The 17282-nt window shown below is 48.8% G+C and overlaps 1 protein-coding gene and 1 long non-coding RNA gene across 2 annotated transcripts; both read right to left on the reverse strand.

The window, feature by feature from the left end:
• Positions 1 to 1564: 1564 nt before the first annotated feature.
• Positions 1565 to 14683, reverse strand: enc3 (ectodermal-neural cortex 3). The gene is made up of 4 exons (XM_030372509.1): positions 14412 to 14683; positions 12120 to 13154; positions 10907 to 11678; positions 1565 to 3748 (listed from the first exon to the last, which is right to left on the reverse strand). Exons 2-3 carry the CDS (start codon positions 13140 to 13142, stop codon positions 10935 to 10937), a joined length of 1767 nt encoding a protein of 588 aa, XP_030228369.1. The 5' UTR covers positions 13143 to 13154; positions 14412 to 14683; the 3' UTR covers positions 1565 to 3748; positions 10907 to 10934.
• A 1575-nt stretch (positions 14684 to 16258) lies between these two features.
• Positions 16259 to 17129, reverse strand: LOC115555574 (uncharacterized). The gene is made up of 2 exons (XR_003978886.1): positions 16939 to 17129; positions 16259 to 16501 (listed from the first exon to the last, which is right to left on the reverse strand). It is a non-coding gene; the product is annotated as an uncharacterized LOC115555574 (long non-coding RNA).
• Between the last annotated feature and the right edge of the window lie 153 nt (positions 17130 to 17282).

Below are 17282 nucleotides of genomic sequence, written 5' to 3' on the forward strand. Positions count from 1 at the left end.
CTGCTCTGAAGCTATCTCTTCTCAGCTCGTCTATTTCCTGTGTGTCCAACTCGGTCTCTGACCTCAGTCACTCCGTGTACTTTGTTGTGAGACTACATTTGAAAATATCACTTCAAATATAAAGATACTACGATATTTGAAAATGAAAAGATTCTGTTGTCAAAGGAAATTACCACGATGTAGATTAAAGGACCAACCCACGTTTATTTAAGTAAGAGATATCGTCACGTTAGGAGTGCTAGGTCGGCCATCTTGTTCAAAAAACAACTCTCAGCTTCGGAACACCAAACACCTGTATAAATAGTGTGTCTGGGTTAACAACAAGTGATGTTTTTTGTTTATTTTCCGTGATTGTGTTTAATTAAACTACAGACAAGAATGCGTGGCATTTGAAGGTATGCCCCCACATCACAGCCCTCTGGTTACCTTGTTCCATCCAGGGACACAAGTCCCTCCAATTAGGTGCTTTCCTCTCTCTCCGTCTCCCTCTGCCAGTCTGTGTTTAGGAATGTGCCAACCAGACAGCCAGCCACCCAACGCCCTGTCTCTCTCACTCTCTCTCGTGTGTGTGTGTGTGTGTGTGTTGTGTGTGTGTGTGTGTGTGTGTGTGTGTGTGTGTGTGTGTGTGTGTGTGTGTGTGTGTGTGTGTGTGTGTGTGTGTGTCTGTGTGTGTGTTGTCATGGCACTTTCTCACTGAACCCTGACGGCTGGAGGATGACAGGTATGAGATGGACCCTAGCACCTGACTGGAGTCGGGAGTGGGATTAGCACAAGCTCTCTCAGAAGAGGTTTGAGGGCCAACAGCCAGGTGCGAGTGTCAGGACGGCGCGGCTAAGCTACAGCTAACAGAGATCACCACATATGGAGTGGATTAACGCACCAGGGATGTTTGAAGATTCGATATGAAACTTTATGAATCCATAAAAGGGGATCTAGACACTACCAGTCACATGACGGTGTTAAAAAAAAATCATAAAACCACACTATGTAGTTCTTTGCTTGTGGGCGTGTTCAGGATTGTCTGAATATACAGGTTTGTTAGTGAATCCATTTAAATATAGTTTATATCAAACTAATACCATCAAATATTTTGGTCTACAAATCAGCAATCTGCTGCCATGGAGAAGATGAATAGTAGCGTTCCAAAAAAATCGGGTTGACCTAAAGTTTTGTTATAGGTGATTATGTCCTTCCTTAGATATGGTCGTTCCATGAGCACAGATGACGTAGTACCCAGGTGTTGGTGAGGACCTTCCAAGCACACCTGCACTGTGTATTTGGAGGTATTTCAGGCATGCATGGACCTTGTGTGATTATATACTTTCCAATGTGGTTTTAGTGCTGCCTAATCCCTATATTTCCCCATGGAAATATGAAGTAAACGCCAGAAAAAAACCTGGAATGTATTTTGACCATACATTTGACAGGTTGAAATTTGTAAAATGTGGACAACATATCTTAACTTAAATTGGTTACGATATTGTAAAAAAAAAGAAAAGAAAGGGTCCTCAATTTTTGCAAATTGAGCCAGATTGAGTGAATAAATCAACTACATGTTACAACATTGGTTTTGAGTTTTTAATCTTCTCAGACAGTGATACAAAATTAAGACAAATATTAAGAGTTTGAACTAAATGTGCAAATTATAGGCTTCTACAAAAAGGTATGTACAATTATTTACAGAATGTCTTCTATTCAAAGTACTCTACTCAAAACAACATTGACTAGCTTATAGAAAATGTGCACAAGCTTTGCCACATTTCTTGGTCCTTTATGTCCACTATAATCACAGAAAATGACATTATATTTTGGCAAATTGGACCCCTACATATACATATATTTAAACTGGAATAAAATAGTGGAACAAGGCTTGGACAAAAAAAATGCCTCTCGTTTTCTATTTACAAAGTACATTCATAAAAAAGTATCGTCAAAATGACTCGTATTATACAAAAACAGACACAAGTTAGGCGACCTTCAGCAAAAACAAGACAAACGGACAAAACAACAACTATACAGAACCCTGAGACACTTTGCACATTAAAAACATGGCGGTCAAGAACATCACTTAGCGTTCCGGTCCGAGCAGGACTCGAACCCCCACACTCTCCCCTGTGCCAAGCGTGTTTTATGTCGAGGAAGAAGACGCACACTTAGGCTGACCAAAATTGAAGGAAGCCGGAGTCCAACCGTCTAAAAATAAAGCGGAAGGAGGAAGATTGCTCCTTTTTTCGTCCCCCCCAAAAAAAAAAATGCATCCACTTCTTGGTCCTGGTTCTATTCTCAGCCCTGCCGTGGCCATGTTCAGCTCCCGTCAGCAGTTTCAGCACAGCCCTTTGCACCTGGGTAACGAGAGACTGTCCCGGAGTCAGATGAAGGTGCGAGTGCCGAGACGACGCCCCGAGGTCAGCGCTTTGTTCCAGTAACAGCCGGTGTGCAAGAACAAACGAAAGCACTTCCTGGTCACATGTGCCACCAAACAGGTAATAAAAACACTAAAACATGCGTGAGGTGAGCACTGGTGCACACTTTGAGCCCAGTCTTCCCAGGGGGAGCGAGGGGGGGGGAGTAGTCTGTTGGTTCAGCAGTAGACTGGGGCCCCGCAGTGAGAACTTCCCCACATCGTCTACACCAGGGGTCACCAACCTTTTTGAACCTGAGAGCTACTTCATGGGTACTGATTCATACGAAGGGGCACCCAGTTTGATACCCTTCTGAAATAACAAATTTGCTCAGTTTGCCTTTAGTTATATATTATTATTAATGTTTAATGACAATCATCTATGTGAAGACATTGATCATGTTAATGATTGCTCACAATAATTATCAACAATTACTTAAAATTGGTGGGAAAGAGTTGTTCAAGGATGAGATGTGCTAACAGGCCTGGGGGCGCCTCATATGGTCCTTGCGTGCGCCCTGGTGCCTGGTTGGTGACCCCAGGTCTATACCCTCGCAAAACAGAGGTAAGGAAGAGGGCGAGAGAGATAGAGAGAGAGGGACACTTCCCTTTTAGTCCTTGACACGTACCAGCGCGCGGTCAACAGGCCCTGGTCCTAATGGTGTGTTCCTGAGCAAAATGGCGCAGCCATTTTGTTGAGAGCGTCATCACTGCTCTTGGCTTACTCTCAGATTTTCGAAAGATGAAGACAAAAAGGGGGCGTGCCTTCGAGCAATGCCACAAGAAAGCTGGGAGATCTTCGACTTTCGCCTCCGAAGTCTGGCGTCCGAGGTATCAGGAACACACCATAATACCCGGACGCCCGCGCACGCACACACACACACACACACACACACACACACACGTCGGTGCCATCTGCTGTCACCGTGCTGCTTGAGAGTCGGCTGGTGTTCCGTCGGCCCTCAGCGGTGGGCATGGTTACACGGTCACTACATGGGAAAGTTACACAGGAGCCCCCCGGGGTAAACACATCAGGTGGAAGCCCAAGAGGGGCGCCCTGGTAGGAGGGGGGGCCTCCTGATTGGTGGTGGGGGGGGCGTCCTGGTAGGAGGTCTGAGTCCGTGAGGCTCGTCAGGCCCCGTCTAGCCTCCCTCAGCCCAGACAGCTTTGGTCCTCCTCCGCCGCGGTCGCCGTGGGATGGATCACAACGACCGACACCCGGCGGCGGCCACGCAATACTCCTCCCTCTTCCTCCTCCGTCCGCCGGCCACGCCCCCCTCCCCAGCATTCCGCGGGTGCTCGCAGGGAGACAGACGTACGCCCCGCATTCCAGACACCATTGCTGATCTGCAGAGAGAGAGAGAGGGGGGGGGGGGGGATATTAGTTTAGGCATCCGAAGAACTCCCGATAAGGCGCTTCATGATCAGACTCCTGCCCCATGACCACAGGGCAGCGTGGATCTTTCCCGGGGGGGGGGGGGGGGCAGAGAGGTATGCGTGTGTGTACCGGGGGCTCAGCAGCAGATGAGCGGCTTATCGCCCTGTGTGCCGTTCCAGCTACACGTCCTGCAGGGCATTCATGAGAACTTGGAACGGGACGGGCGTTCAGGGATTGGCAGCTTCAGTCATTTCATCACATTTTGCAGGGCGGCCAATGGACCGATCAGATAAGAGGTCCGTGGATAGATTACAAGCCCAGTATTGGCCGTCGGTTCCAATACATTGATATTCAACTCTGCGCTAATCTATTTAAGCACTGTGGTCGCCTCCTCTTGCGGTTAGTGGCTTGACGTGGCGCTCCCGAAATGTGTTGGGCACTAGTTAAATTACACACACGTGGTGAATTCTTTGGGTTCCAGGGTAGCACCGCCTCCCTCTCATCCCTGTATTTTTCCGTGGAGGGATAGTTTGCGTCTCTTTTCCCCGCGCTGCCGGTATGGAATGCATCTGATCATTTGGCTGTAGGAGACGCAATATTGAACTCTGGCTTGCGTGTTTTTCACCATACAGCAATAATGCAATTTTGGCACGCTAGATGAAGGGTGTGTGTGTGTGTGTGTATTTTGCAGCGTGTGTTTCTGGCCTAATGAAAAACCAAACTGACGTTTTACCATAGTCATCGCTTGAGGTGTGGTTGGCTAGCCTGATGCGCTCTCATTAGCACGTCAGCCAAAGCAGGTCAATCCTACCGTACCTATTCAGCCTGAAGCAGCGACATTGTGTTGTGGCGCTAGCTTACAAGGCCTCCAGCTCAGTGGTGAACTCCCCACTAGAATGCCGTATAATAAGTCACCCTGAAACACTACGGAATGAACTCCTGATCAAGCTTGTACTGACGCCTGATGGAAACAAAAAGAGACATTCTTGCAGTGTAGTCAAGCAGGAAAGATAGAGGCTAAATTGATTTCTGAATACTTGACTGCGCCGTTCGTGTCTAGGATGCAGTCTACGCAACAACTGCAAGGAAGCTTGCTGGCATTCCTTTGTTAACCGGGCCCAACCGAGTTACTGGGAGGCAACCTCCTCCATCCCTCTGTGATCAAAGAGAGGCAAGGCAGCGGCACACATCGCATGCAACGGAGCACGCCAAATGGTGTGTGCGTGTGTGTATGTATCTGTCTGTGCGTGTGTCTCCAGTACAGAGGATGTAGAGCGAACCAGCTCCATCTGAAATAGATTATTTTACACTCTGCCACGATGTGATTATTTCTCGGTGCCAGTGTTAATCCAGGAACACATCCCCACACTGCCGTAGGGAGCCTTTCATATGCAGGCATATGAAAAATGAAGCTCCATCCAACACGCATCAAAGAAAAGAAGTCTGGGAGAAAAGTGTGACAGAACAGTATAAAGCTCGAGAATACTTTATGTCGGGCTGTGTATTTGATTCGGCAATCGCTTCGGCAGCATTGCACCGGATTGCATCGCTTTCTGCATAAAGAACAAAGAAGCCTGTGCTTACATGCGCTTGGCCATCTTTGATGCCGGGAGAGAAAGCCTGGTCCCTTATCAAACCTTCAACCAGACCGTCACGACAAAACAAGGAGCCCGCTGTCACCAGGAATTAGCTCTGGCCCGTCTCACGGCCCCTGGGCCATTTCCCGTCATGCCAAGGTCAGCTCCACTGAGCGACCATCAAAGCCCTCCACATCTCCATCACCATCTCAGCCTCAAGACCCAGAGACTGAGAGGGGGGAGATTGCTGGAGAACAACCACAGATAGCAAAACACAGACTCGCCTTCGAATGCATTTCACGTTTACATTCAGCAGACGCTCCTATCCCAAAAGGGACTCTTAAGGGAGGCCGAGGACGTTCAGAGCTAAATTGGGAGTTACTAAGCTAAAGATAAAAAGGTAACTGATCAAACAGGGGCAGACTGGCAGATACGGAGGAAGGGTTGAGGCTGCAGACTGACAGACTTTGACCTTTTCAAAACGCCCAGCACCTTCCTGCAGCGCACGGGAACACAGCGTCAGCCTGTGTCAGCTTGAGTTCTTTAATTACGTTGCACCACTTGAGCGCGATTACCAAACCCAAAAGGCGTGTGTTTGAAGATTAACGAATACCTCCTCCAGGACACAACACAGCAGAATATAGCCTTGATGTGATATCACGTCCTCACACACACCTGAGGGTTCAGCAAGCCCAACCCTGGCCCCCCCCACCACGACTGCTTCGTCTGCACTCTCCTCGTACCTCAGACTGCATCTGCTCACTAGCATCCTCCGGGAGATAAATACCAATTACCCACAATGCACCAGACCCACCCTCAATCCCCTCTTGTCTTTGTATATGTTTTGAGGTGTCTTTACAAACGGCTTGTTGTACCGTGTTTACTAATGACTGTAAATGTAAAATCAACTGACACACACACACACACACACACACACACACACACACACACACACACACACACACACACACACACACACACACAAAGTCCTGTCTGCGTCGCGTCCCTGCGGAAAGCCCAGTGAAAACATTATTCTGGTGCGTTGTCGGCGGGGACAAAAGAGTGTGTTTGATTGAGGCCGAGCCACTCGGCGGCCACTTCAGAGGCGGCTGAACGTTGCGTAATGCGGATTAATTAGCGGGCGGAGATGCCCAGCTGGCCCGCAGAACGGACCCCTGGCCACTGTATGACAGGCCGTCTCCTTCCGAGGGACCTAATCAAATTAGTCTGGGCGATTATTCAGTCCCTCTTTAAGTACCTTTTCCCTTTTTTTTTTTGCCTTTCCTTTTTGTCGCTCACAGCGTGGAGAAAGGTCCAATAAAAACTCCATTAGGGTTTATGCAAATGAACGCCTGCGTGCAGAGGGCTGTAATGTGGCGGATTGATTACTCAGGGGACCGGGAGAGGGTGGCCACGTGCGCTCTCTGTGTGTGTGCGTGTCTATGTTTTAGAAAGACGGGGGTGTGGGTTTGAGCTCAGAAAAGGCTGTGTGTGTGTGTGTGTGTGTGTGTGTGTGTGTGTGTGTGTGTGTGTGTGTGTGTGTGTGTGTGTGTGTGTGTGTGTGTGTGTGTGTGTGTGCGCGCGCGCGCGCGCGCGCAGGGGTCGTACACAGATGCCACAATAAAAGGCCCATTCAGCGTGCGTTCCTGGTGGCCTTCACAGACAGCCACGCATTAATAAAACATTAGATGTGCGCGTGTTTGCGTCGTGCGTTTGTGTGTGGCCCGTGCTCTCCTCCAGAGATCCCAATCCGTGTTGCCAGATTGGGCCAGATTTCATGCCCAATCTGGCAACACTGATCCCAATGTGACCTTTCCTATTCACGGCAGCTGTCTGGGGGTGGCGGGTGCCCAGCGAACAACACCCCCCTCCCCCCCCCCCAGCCCCCTCATCCCCTTCCTGCTGCTCCTCCTCCTCCTCCTCCTCCTCAAAGTGACCGTTTACTGGCCCAGGTGGACCCCGTCAACACCCCCGGCTCATAGGGGCTCCAGCCCTACTGTTGTGATGAAAAGGAACCAAAACATAGGATGGGGGTGGGAATGACTTGCTACCACATACTTCTGAACGATTTGGGGAAATAATCGTAATTATTTAATAATTAATTGCGATTATTTTGACCAATATTGCGATTGCGATTTCATGTGCGTTTTTTTATCATTTATTAAGTTCCTTATGTTGTGTATTATTCCCTAAAAAATAAATAAATCATTCTTAAAGTTTAGTATGACCAACACAACATTGGAAGCAGTCAACATAAAAACTGCTCTTTCCTTTAGGCCAGGCTGTTGTGTTGAGATTAATTTAAATTATAAACTTCTTTATATAACTATTGAATTGTAAAATAAAAATGAAAATAAATGAATCGTAGTGATTTCCAATCAGTAATGGTAGCAAATCACACATTATTTTTCTTTTATTATTTTTAATCGCAGCCTTTGCGATTTGCATACCACATTCTACTACATCGCGATTTGGATTTGAATTTGAATTTGATTAATCGTTCAGCCCTACTCGTTCAGCCCGTGAAATATATGTTCGGACAGTAACTGCTTCCGTTGTCCCCAACACACTATTTAGTGTGTTGAGGGATACTTTACCGTCCACTTCCATGTGCTATGCGGCATAATAAGACGCTACAATCGTGAACAAAAGCCCCCATGAAAGACCGACGGCCTTGTTGTGTTCCCATGTTCCCATGATGTCCTCTCCCTTGTTTTGCATCCCACATGCCGCCCCCCCCCCCCCCCCCCCCCCCAGACATTTTCGAATAGTTTTCCCTCAGCAGTGGTCTTCAGGACGGCTCTGGAGACTGTGGTGGGTCACGTCTGGGGGTTGGATTGGAGTGGGTGCTGAGAGCTGGGTTCTGAGTGCCGACGCCAGGCAGGCCTAGCTGGTAACGCCACACAGCAAAACCCAAACCGCCCGGGCAACTAGTGATGGCCAAACCCTCACGCGTCATTAACAAATGGTTACTAATGGGCACCCAAAACCACTCCTTCATTCCTCCCAAATTAGAAGACGCATGGTTGGCTTTTAAAAAACAGGGCGATGTTGCCAGTAATGCGACACCAGTGTGTGTGTGTGTGTGTGTGTGTGTGTGTGTGTGTGTGTGTGTGTGTGTGTGTGTGTGTGTGTGTGTGTGTGTGTATTCACTCTGGTAGGACGAGCCGAAAACAGGAGTAGTTTCACAAGAGTGTAAAAACACACGAGGCTAGTGAAGGGAGGGCAGCTGACTAATGGTGGACCCACTCACTCAGCCCCTCGTAAAACATAAAAGGAGCATTTTACACACACACACACATACAAAGGCACTCTCTAAACACACAACATGCACAACACACACACGCCATATTATTTCTTTGCTTGACCCCAGTTGAAAGTTGACAGTGGAGTGTATTTTTAGTTAGCCGCTAGTCACGCCTGCCAAACACTGCAAAACATAACTGTCTCTCCCTCTCTTACGCTCTTCTCCTCCCCTTTATGTGTCCACGTCTGCGGAACGCACTTCTCTCGCACCCGTGCCACCCTTCTCTACCAAAACAGCCTCCTCCTCCCCTCTTTTACACGGACTGCACTCCTGCTCCATCTCCTCTACCCTCCAGCCGTCGGTCACGGGCGAGAGCGAGACATGCATCTCCCGCTGTGGCGTCTAGAGGGGCATGAGACTGATGCCTGCTTAACGAGCAGGGCTTCTGGAAATCTGAGCTTTTTCCATCTCGACTGTAATTAAACATAAAGGGCTAGGGCAGCGCGACGGTAGCAGCAGTAGCATTGAGGATTCCGAGGGGGACCTTGATGTTTTGCCTCGCCAGCCTGTCTGTCTCCTTCCCCTCGGAAGCCCAAAACAAACATGACAAAAAGGAACGCAGCCAAACCAAGTCACAGAGTCTTCACTGTGCCGGTCGCCTCGGGATTCACCGTTTAGCCGGAATTCACCGGACAACAAACACAACACTTTGGTTTTGCTTCTGCTCAGTATTTGTCCTGCAGGGCCGAAATCATTTAGTTTCAAATGCATCCTAGGTGCCTTGATTGAATATCATTGCGTATCAAGTACCGTATATCATGCAGAAACTGGCATTTGTCATAACCAAGATCATGTTGATTTATTTAGCACCTAGTCGTGGCTTCTCTCTAGACTACCTGGTGGTGGCTAGAGTGCTATAGAAACCTTACAGACAGACGCAAATCCCTCAAGAAGGTCCATTTGATAATGTCATTTTTGCATTTCAAACGCAACTACCATTGTCTGATATCGGATCTGGCGCTGGCATCCACTGTAGTCCCCTCGTGCAAACGTCTCACAGTTTATACGACCCTCATTCCCCAGGGCCCTGAGGTCGTAAAGCTCACGTTGCCAATGATCAGAGGTTAACCTGGTTAAAAAGTCTGAGGCTGCACGGCCAGCAAAAATGTCTGCGCCGGTATTTGTCTTCTAAAAGTGAATGACTGGCGCTGTGTGTGTTATCACGTGCTGCCCAGCTGCCCTTTAGACTCGTAGTACATACGGCTCGGCAAATAAACACAGGGGTAATTGCTCCTAATAAAACCTCTGTGGGATCCATTCATAGAAAGGAGACGGCGTCTGACACGCAAGACTGTGTTCAGTTCAGGGGAAAAGTTATACACAAAATCTGATCAAATATGTAGCACAGGAGTGAGTGTGTGCTACTTCACAGAGATGTGTCATTATCTGATCAAATAACTGTATTTTCCCTTCTAATGGCCTGGAGTCATGAAACCTAAACCAGCTCCGTCAACACACACACACACCACCAGTCACACGTTGGGCTTCCTCTTCCTCTATCCAACCGGTTTTTCAGGATACAAGATTGAATCTCGTATCCAAGCGCAAATCAGTGACACCAGCCACCTGTCGTTGCCCCCAGCGTGTTCCAACAGTCTCGCCGTCCGTTTGGTATATTAAAAGTAGCAGGGCTGTCGTCGGTACATACCATAGATACCGTAGATACGTTTCATTTCATCATACCGACTAGCTGATAAAAAAATACTGGTTCTGTCAATCATCAGGAAAAAGATGTTGCTTTGTCGGGAGAGTTTGGACACGATTCCTATTCAGACAGACAAGACGGCTATATGGAACAAGCTACGACCTGGAACTTAACCATAGTGTGTGCATGACCTCTGAGACACTATGCAACGCGTAAGAGAGACTTATTTCATCCCATAAGACCCAGCTCGCGTCCCGGCCCCTGCGATGCAGACCTGCCACCGGCCACTCTCCCGTCGCTGACAGAGGCCTGGTGTTTGTGGCTCACGCTCTGTAATTACCCAGCGCGCCGCGACATTCCTCCTGCTCTTTAAACCGAGACACCTCCCCGCGTTTCCCCGACACCCGGCCGCCGCAACGGCGAGATACCGTGTGGGTGTAACCACTGGCGACGGTGAGCTGATTTAAACCGGCCTTGTCCGGTTCCGAGTGATCGAGCACTTTGCCTTTGCTCACGAGAGCGCATCCAAGCCACCTCCCCTCGAGAAATAACTACAGCGAGAGCCGGGGGACGACACGCGTGAACAAGCGACACTCACCAGTGAGACGTCAGAGAGGGCGCCGTCCCTACGCAGACAGGTACTTCCACGTGCTGACGAAGGCGGTGGGGATGAGCGAGTACGGCACGCTGGTGACGCTGTCCCAGGAGTCCGTGGAGGGGTCGTAGCAGTCCAGCGTCTTGCACCGCTGCGCGCCGTAGCCGCCGACCACGTACAGCCGGTTCCCCGACGCCACCGCGTGGCAGCTGATGCGCTTGGCCGCCATGTCGCCGAACTTGGACCACTGGAACGTCTCGCTGTTGAAGCGGTACGCCGAGCTGGCCGAGAACTCCGTGTCGCCGCCGATGACCACCACGTGGGCGCCCACCACCGCCGCCGCCGTGTAGCGCCAGAGCTGCGGGCAGTTGGCCGGCACCGTCCAGCGGTTCTGCACGGGGTCGAAGCACTGCACCTTGGGGAACTTGTCGCGGTTGACGCTGGTGCCGCCGAAGGCAAACAGCTTGTTCTTGGCGCCGACCACGGCGGCGTTGCTCACGCCCTCGCGGAGCGGCGCCACCAGCGTCCACTTGTTGGTCTGCGGGTCGTACTGCTCCACCTGCTTCAGGGACACGGACGGCGAGGCCGGGAAGGAGCCGGCCAGCGACGTGTGCCCGCCCACCGCGTACAGGATGTGGTCCAGCTCGGCCGAGCCGTGGCCGAAGCGGGCGACCAGCATGGGCGCCGCCTTGGACCACTCGTCGTGCAGCGTGTCGTACACCCAGACGTCCTTGGAGGCGCCGTTCTCCGAGCCGCGCCCCCCGGTGACGTAGACCTGGCGCCAAAAGGTTTGGAGGTTGATTGATTTTTTCATTCTTCAATATCAATGCATTCATTTCCTTATCCGACTGTGATTCATTTGACATTTGCATTTAGCAGACGCTTTTATTCAAAGCGACTGACAATAAGTACATTGGTCGGAAGAAAGAGATCCAATGCATCGCGGTCGGTACAGTAGGGATGTTCATAAAACCAAGTGCCAAGCACTAACAATTGCTAGGTTAACCCATTCCCCGTGTACAACAAAGACAGCTAGGAAAAGATGCTACACAATGCTAAGTACTATTTTAAGTGCACGGACAAACAAACATACAATAATTGCGTACATCAAGTGCCAATTTAAAGTAATTTAAGTAAAAATGTTTACTTAAATTATTTTATAAAATAAAGTGTTCAAAAGTATCAACACGCAGCAAATAACACATCTGCCGCCCACCTTGCAACCGATGGCGCAGGCGCTGCACTCCTTCCTGGGGCTGGGTATGTCCGTCTTGGGCGTGATCTCCTTGGTCTTGTTGTCGATCATGTACACCTTGTCGCACATGAACGTCTGCCCCCCCAGCAGCAGCAGCGCCTGGTTCACCTTCCTGGGCCGCGCGCAGAAGCCCGTCACGATGCCGTCGTTCTGCAGGATGCGCATCTTGCAGCGCACGGCGTCCTCCACGATCTCCCGGCCCACCTTGTGCCCCATGACCAGCTCCTCCGACGCCACGTTCTTCAGCAGGTACGACTCGGGGAGCAGCGCCAGGCGCACGCAGCGCAGCAGCTCCGGCAGCTCGGCGTGCCGGCCCTCCGTGTCCGCCTTGACCCAGTCGATGACCGCCTCGTAGGCCAGGCTCTCGTCCTCCACCTCCAGCTCCTCGCTGAAGATCAGCTCCTGGACCTTGTCGCGGGGCAGGTTCAGGAAGTCCTCCGTCTTGTAGAGCGTGGCGAAGTTGGCCAGGCACATCCTCCAGGAGAGCTCGTACAGCCGCTGGCACTGGTGGGCGTCGGAGAGCAGCATCATGCCCAGGCAGTTGGACTCGTGGAGGTTCTTCTCCAGGAACTCGGCCGCCGCGTCGCGGATGTCGTGGAACTGCAGCATGTCGCCCGCCTCCAGCAGAGACTCGGCGTTCTCCTCGTTGATGATGACCCGCGCCGAGTAGGCGTAGTCCAGCAGCAGCTCGAGCACCTCGGGGTGCAGCGAGTCGTGGAAGTTGACCTCGGCGTCGCGGCTCTCGCGCAGGCCGCCGCTGAACATGGCCTCGAAGTAGCGGCTGCAGGAGGCCAGCACGGCCCGGTGGCAGGGGAAGGCCCGGTTGCCCGCCCGCAGTGCCACGTCGGTGAAGCACTTGCGCTTGCGCAGCAGGTTGAGCTGGGTGAGGAGGCTGTCGGCGTGGGACGTCTTGTGGTACAGGTGGATGTTCATAGAGCCGTTGCTGGACCGGGACTTCCGGTTCTCGTGGTTGCTGACGGACATCTTGACTCGGACCTAGGCAGAAGGTAAGGAAGAAACTATGAATTAATTTTACTGTGCTGTTTTTGTTTTTTTAAACCTTCCCCTCGTGATATTGATTTATTGGTTGACCAAACGGAAAAACAAGGCTTCCCGTAATGAAGAAATGTTTGTACATTACGATTGATTAATTGCCCACATATCGTGAATCAAGCTTGTCATAAACTTGTGTTATCCATATACTGCAGAGATGAAAGGAGGTCACCACGCCAACAGGAAACATAACCAGTGTTTGAATCCCTGAATCGTTAGACACCCCCCCCACACATCAGGTCCATTCTTGACCAACACCAGGGATATGTGGTGAGCTAAGCTTTATGTCTATATCCTTCTGTAGAATACTGACCAAAATGGAAGGACAGATTCGAGCTGGGTGTGTTTTATAACAAGAGTTTATTGCCATCTCTATGAACATTTTGAACCTGTGAGTCAGCTTTAAGCAAATCAATTCCATTGCTTGCCTTCTCTCCACTCACACAGACACAGACACACACACACACACAGACACAGACACACCACACAGAAGATCCGACACCTCTTCAAGCAGAGCTCATGGACGATTGAATTTTGCAAGAATTGTACAACAGATGCAACTGTCTAGCCGCTTTGATCATGCCGTATTCGGTTCAAGTGAATTCATGTTGAATACCTCAACTACCTCATTTACAGAACATTTTGACTATCCCGCAGGCTTAGTTTAACTACCTGAATACGGACGGCAACGCTAACTAGTGCTTAATGACGTTCAGACCAAATCCAATCCGTTCAAACAATAACTGTGTAATATAGCATATTATATTTCTGAAAAGGCAGAGAAACGTAAAAAGTGTTCATTTGACAGGCCAATGTGCTGCGATCAACGAATATAGCTTCTCAAAGCAAGACATCCATTGTTTGAACTGGATTTGCAGTTCAGACGAAACACTAACCCCTGGACTTCCATACAGGGATCTGAAAATCAACTGCATGTGAAATCCAATTCGTTTCGGCCACTAAATGTAAACCTCGGTCGGAAATAAAGCAGGCGCTCAACTTTCTTCCCAGTGAGCAGACAGACTGCGAACATTCAGCCGTCCAGCAGCGCCAGCTGCTGCGGGACATCAAAGGCTCGGGGGTTATGAGCTAGAACCAACTTCATTACATTTCGGAAGTTGGGGTTCGGAAAACCACTAAACTAAACAGGCACTTAACGTTGGTAATCGCTGTGAAAGGAGGAAGAATACTATTAATTACCTGGATGGTCTCGTGGTGACGGAGCGGATACGGGGAGTCTTTATCCTGCAACTTTTGTCCCGTTGTCTCAGAAACACACTGAAACTTCTTTCCGAAACGCAATGTTTTAACATAATATCGTGAACAAAAAGCGTGGAGGGTGGACGGCCCATTGGTCTATTCCTGCTGGTCTTCGCTGTCGCGTACAAAAACGTTTCAAAGTTGACAATCGGAGAGCTACTCGTGGTGCGGCGACACACGGATGAACGGTAGGTTTTGAAAAGAGAAAGAGCAAAGGCACTGCTAGTGTTCACTCTAGCTCCTCCCACTAAACGTGGTATACATCGGATGGGCCAATAGGATGCAAGCTTTATGACTCCTCGTCCCTTTAAATAAATAAAAGAATAATTATAATCTACATATTTATCCCCTAATCCCAATTTTATTCTCCATTGTATCAGCAACAAGAACCATATCTTATTTTACTAAGCGAGTACCAGAATAAATTAACAGCATTAGTCTGAATTGTTGGGTCTAAGTAATAAGCAAATACCGAAGCATCATATGTGGTTACAGGCAACATATAGCCTGTTCATTAAGAGATCATGGTTAAACCAATTTCTAAAACTATTCAGTCAAGAACTTCTAAAAATGTATGTTTCTCACATGGTGAATATTCAAACAAAAACTGTTCTTATAATGACATTGACCCTCAAAATGGAAAAATAACACAGGTGCCACATTTGAGGAAAGGCTCAAAATGCTTATTGCATGACTATAAATAACAACATCGATTATACGGAAACGACGTTCGGTGACAGGTCTAGGAATCCCACAGGCGGCGACCAGCCCATCTACAGTGGCTGTCTGCTGCGTCCGGACCACTGGTCTTTCAAAAGCCTGCGGAGCACGGCAGGGCTAGTGCGCCCACAATCAACATCATGAACACCACCACTACCAGCTGGCTGGGGTCGATGCAACACCACTCATGTTACTCTCTCTCTCTTCCTCTCTCTTCCTAGCCCCCATTTCTCTCTCTCTCTCTTCTCCTCTCTCTCCTCTCTCTCCTCCTCTCTCTCTCTCTCTCTCTACTCTCTCTCTCTCTCTCTCTCTCTCTCTCTCTCTCTTCCTAGCCCCCATCTCTATCTCTCTGTCTCTCTCTGTCTCTCTGTCTCTCTCTGTCTCTCTCTCTCTCTCTCTCTCTCTCTCTCTCTCTCTCTCTCTCTCTCTCTCTCTCTCTCTTCTCTCTCTCTCTCCTCTCTCTCTCTTTCCTAGCCCCCATTTCTCTCTCTCTGTCTCTCTCTGTTCTCTCTCTCTCTCTCTCTCTCTCATCTCTCTCTCTCTCTCTCTCTCTCTCTCTCTCTCTCCTCTCTCTCTCTCTCTCTCTCTCTCTCTCTCTCTCTCTCTCTGTCACTCAACAACTGCTAAACGGTGGCTGCTGTTTTTAGATAGTGTTGTGAGAGGAAGCTGGTTCAAATGAGTTCAAAAGCCTTTCTTATGATTCTCCATTGTCCCTGACACGATGTTTACATTCAGGGCCTGTGCTTCATGTAGGACGGTACGATTAGGTTTTCCAATGCAACACATTTTAATTCAACTCATCATAAGCTGGTACTAAGCGCACTGCAATTCACATTCCCCGGAAAATGGTGGGCAATGTCCACTTAAACTGCCCATAGCAGCTTATTACAGCTAATGCTTTCACACACACAAGTGTGCCAAAAGGAGATTACGAATATAAGGAGATTAGTTTAATGAATTCATGATTGTAATCTAGGGTTAACAGACTTTAGCACTTCATATTGCCTATCTCCTTTCCGGTTTCAAGACAGATGCCGTGTGTGTGTGTGTGTGTGTGTGTGTGTGTGTGTGTGTGGTAGTGTGTGTGTGTGTGTGTGTGTGTGTGTGTGTGTGTGTGTGTGTGTGTGTGTGTGTGTTGTGTGTGTGTGTTGCTCATCAGACCCCCCATATTGTGGCTCCCACAAGCAATGTGTGTCCAATTATTGAGAGCGTGGGCAGTTAAGGGGAAAGCAACGGCTCCTCATTGTTTCCTGTACTGTAGTGTACGCGTTCATTCACACACAGCAGGTGGTTTGCTCAGTGAGGTCATTCTAAGAAAAGGAGAATAATAATCGATTGAAGCAAGCTTGTCTGATGATGGTCTACATGTCTGGACCAAAATCAACAACAAAACCACAACAACAACAACAACAGTAGGCCTATTGGCTATACAAATATGGTAGCTCTTTACTATATTAGGTTCATTCTGGTCATTTAAAGTGTGTAATTGAAACCATGTAGTACAATATTGAAGTATTAATGCCTATTCCATTCGTCTGTATTGAGTAATTACTTAACTTACGGTGAGTTATTTCAAAGACCATTCCACCACCATGTGACATTAAATACATGCTTTGATGAGACGTCTTTGTCCAGAAAAACGTTATCGTTATTTTTGGTCTTTATACGACGCATTTGTTTTCAACTATGTTTAGACACCGGCATTGGAGGCATATGGGTATGGTGTGTCCATGTATGCAGCACTCACCTAATAATGAGGTATTTTGGTTCAGTCATTTTAAATGTAACAGTCCACTCATTCCTTCCTCTAACAACGCAAGAATGTGTTTATTATTTTTTCGTCCTGCCATAATCTCCTTTATATTCCCCACCCCGAAGCCTATCACATTTTGTGAAGCTGAGTTCAGCTTCACGAAAGGACAGCAGAAAAATTGGATGGCAAATAGTTAGTTGTTCTGTTGGCTGTTTGGTATATTGTCGTCATCTAGTGGCTGTATTCCCAACCTGCAGAACAAATAATTTATTATTTCTAACCAATCGTAATTGAGTTTGACTGAGTGGACGAAAAAACTACAAACAGAACTACATTTC

This window comes from Gadus morhua, chromosome 12 (assembly GCF_902167405.1).
Source record: "Gadus morhua chromosome 12, gadMor3.0, whole genome shotgun sequence".
NCBI classification, from domain to species: Eukaryota; Metazoa; Chordata; class Actinopteri; order Gadiformes; family Gadidae; genus Gadus; species Gadus morhua.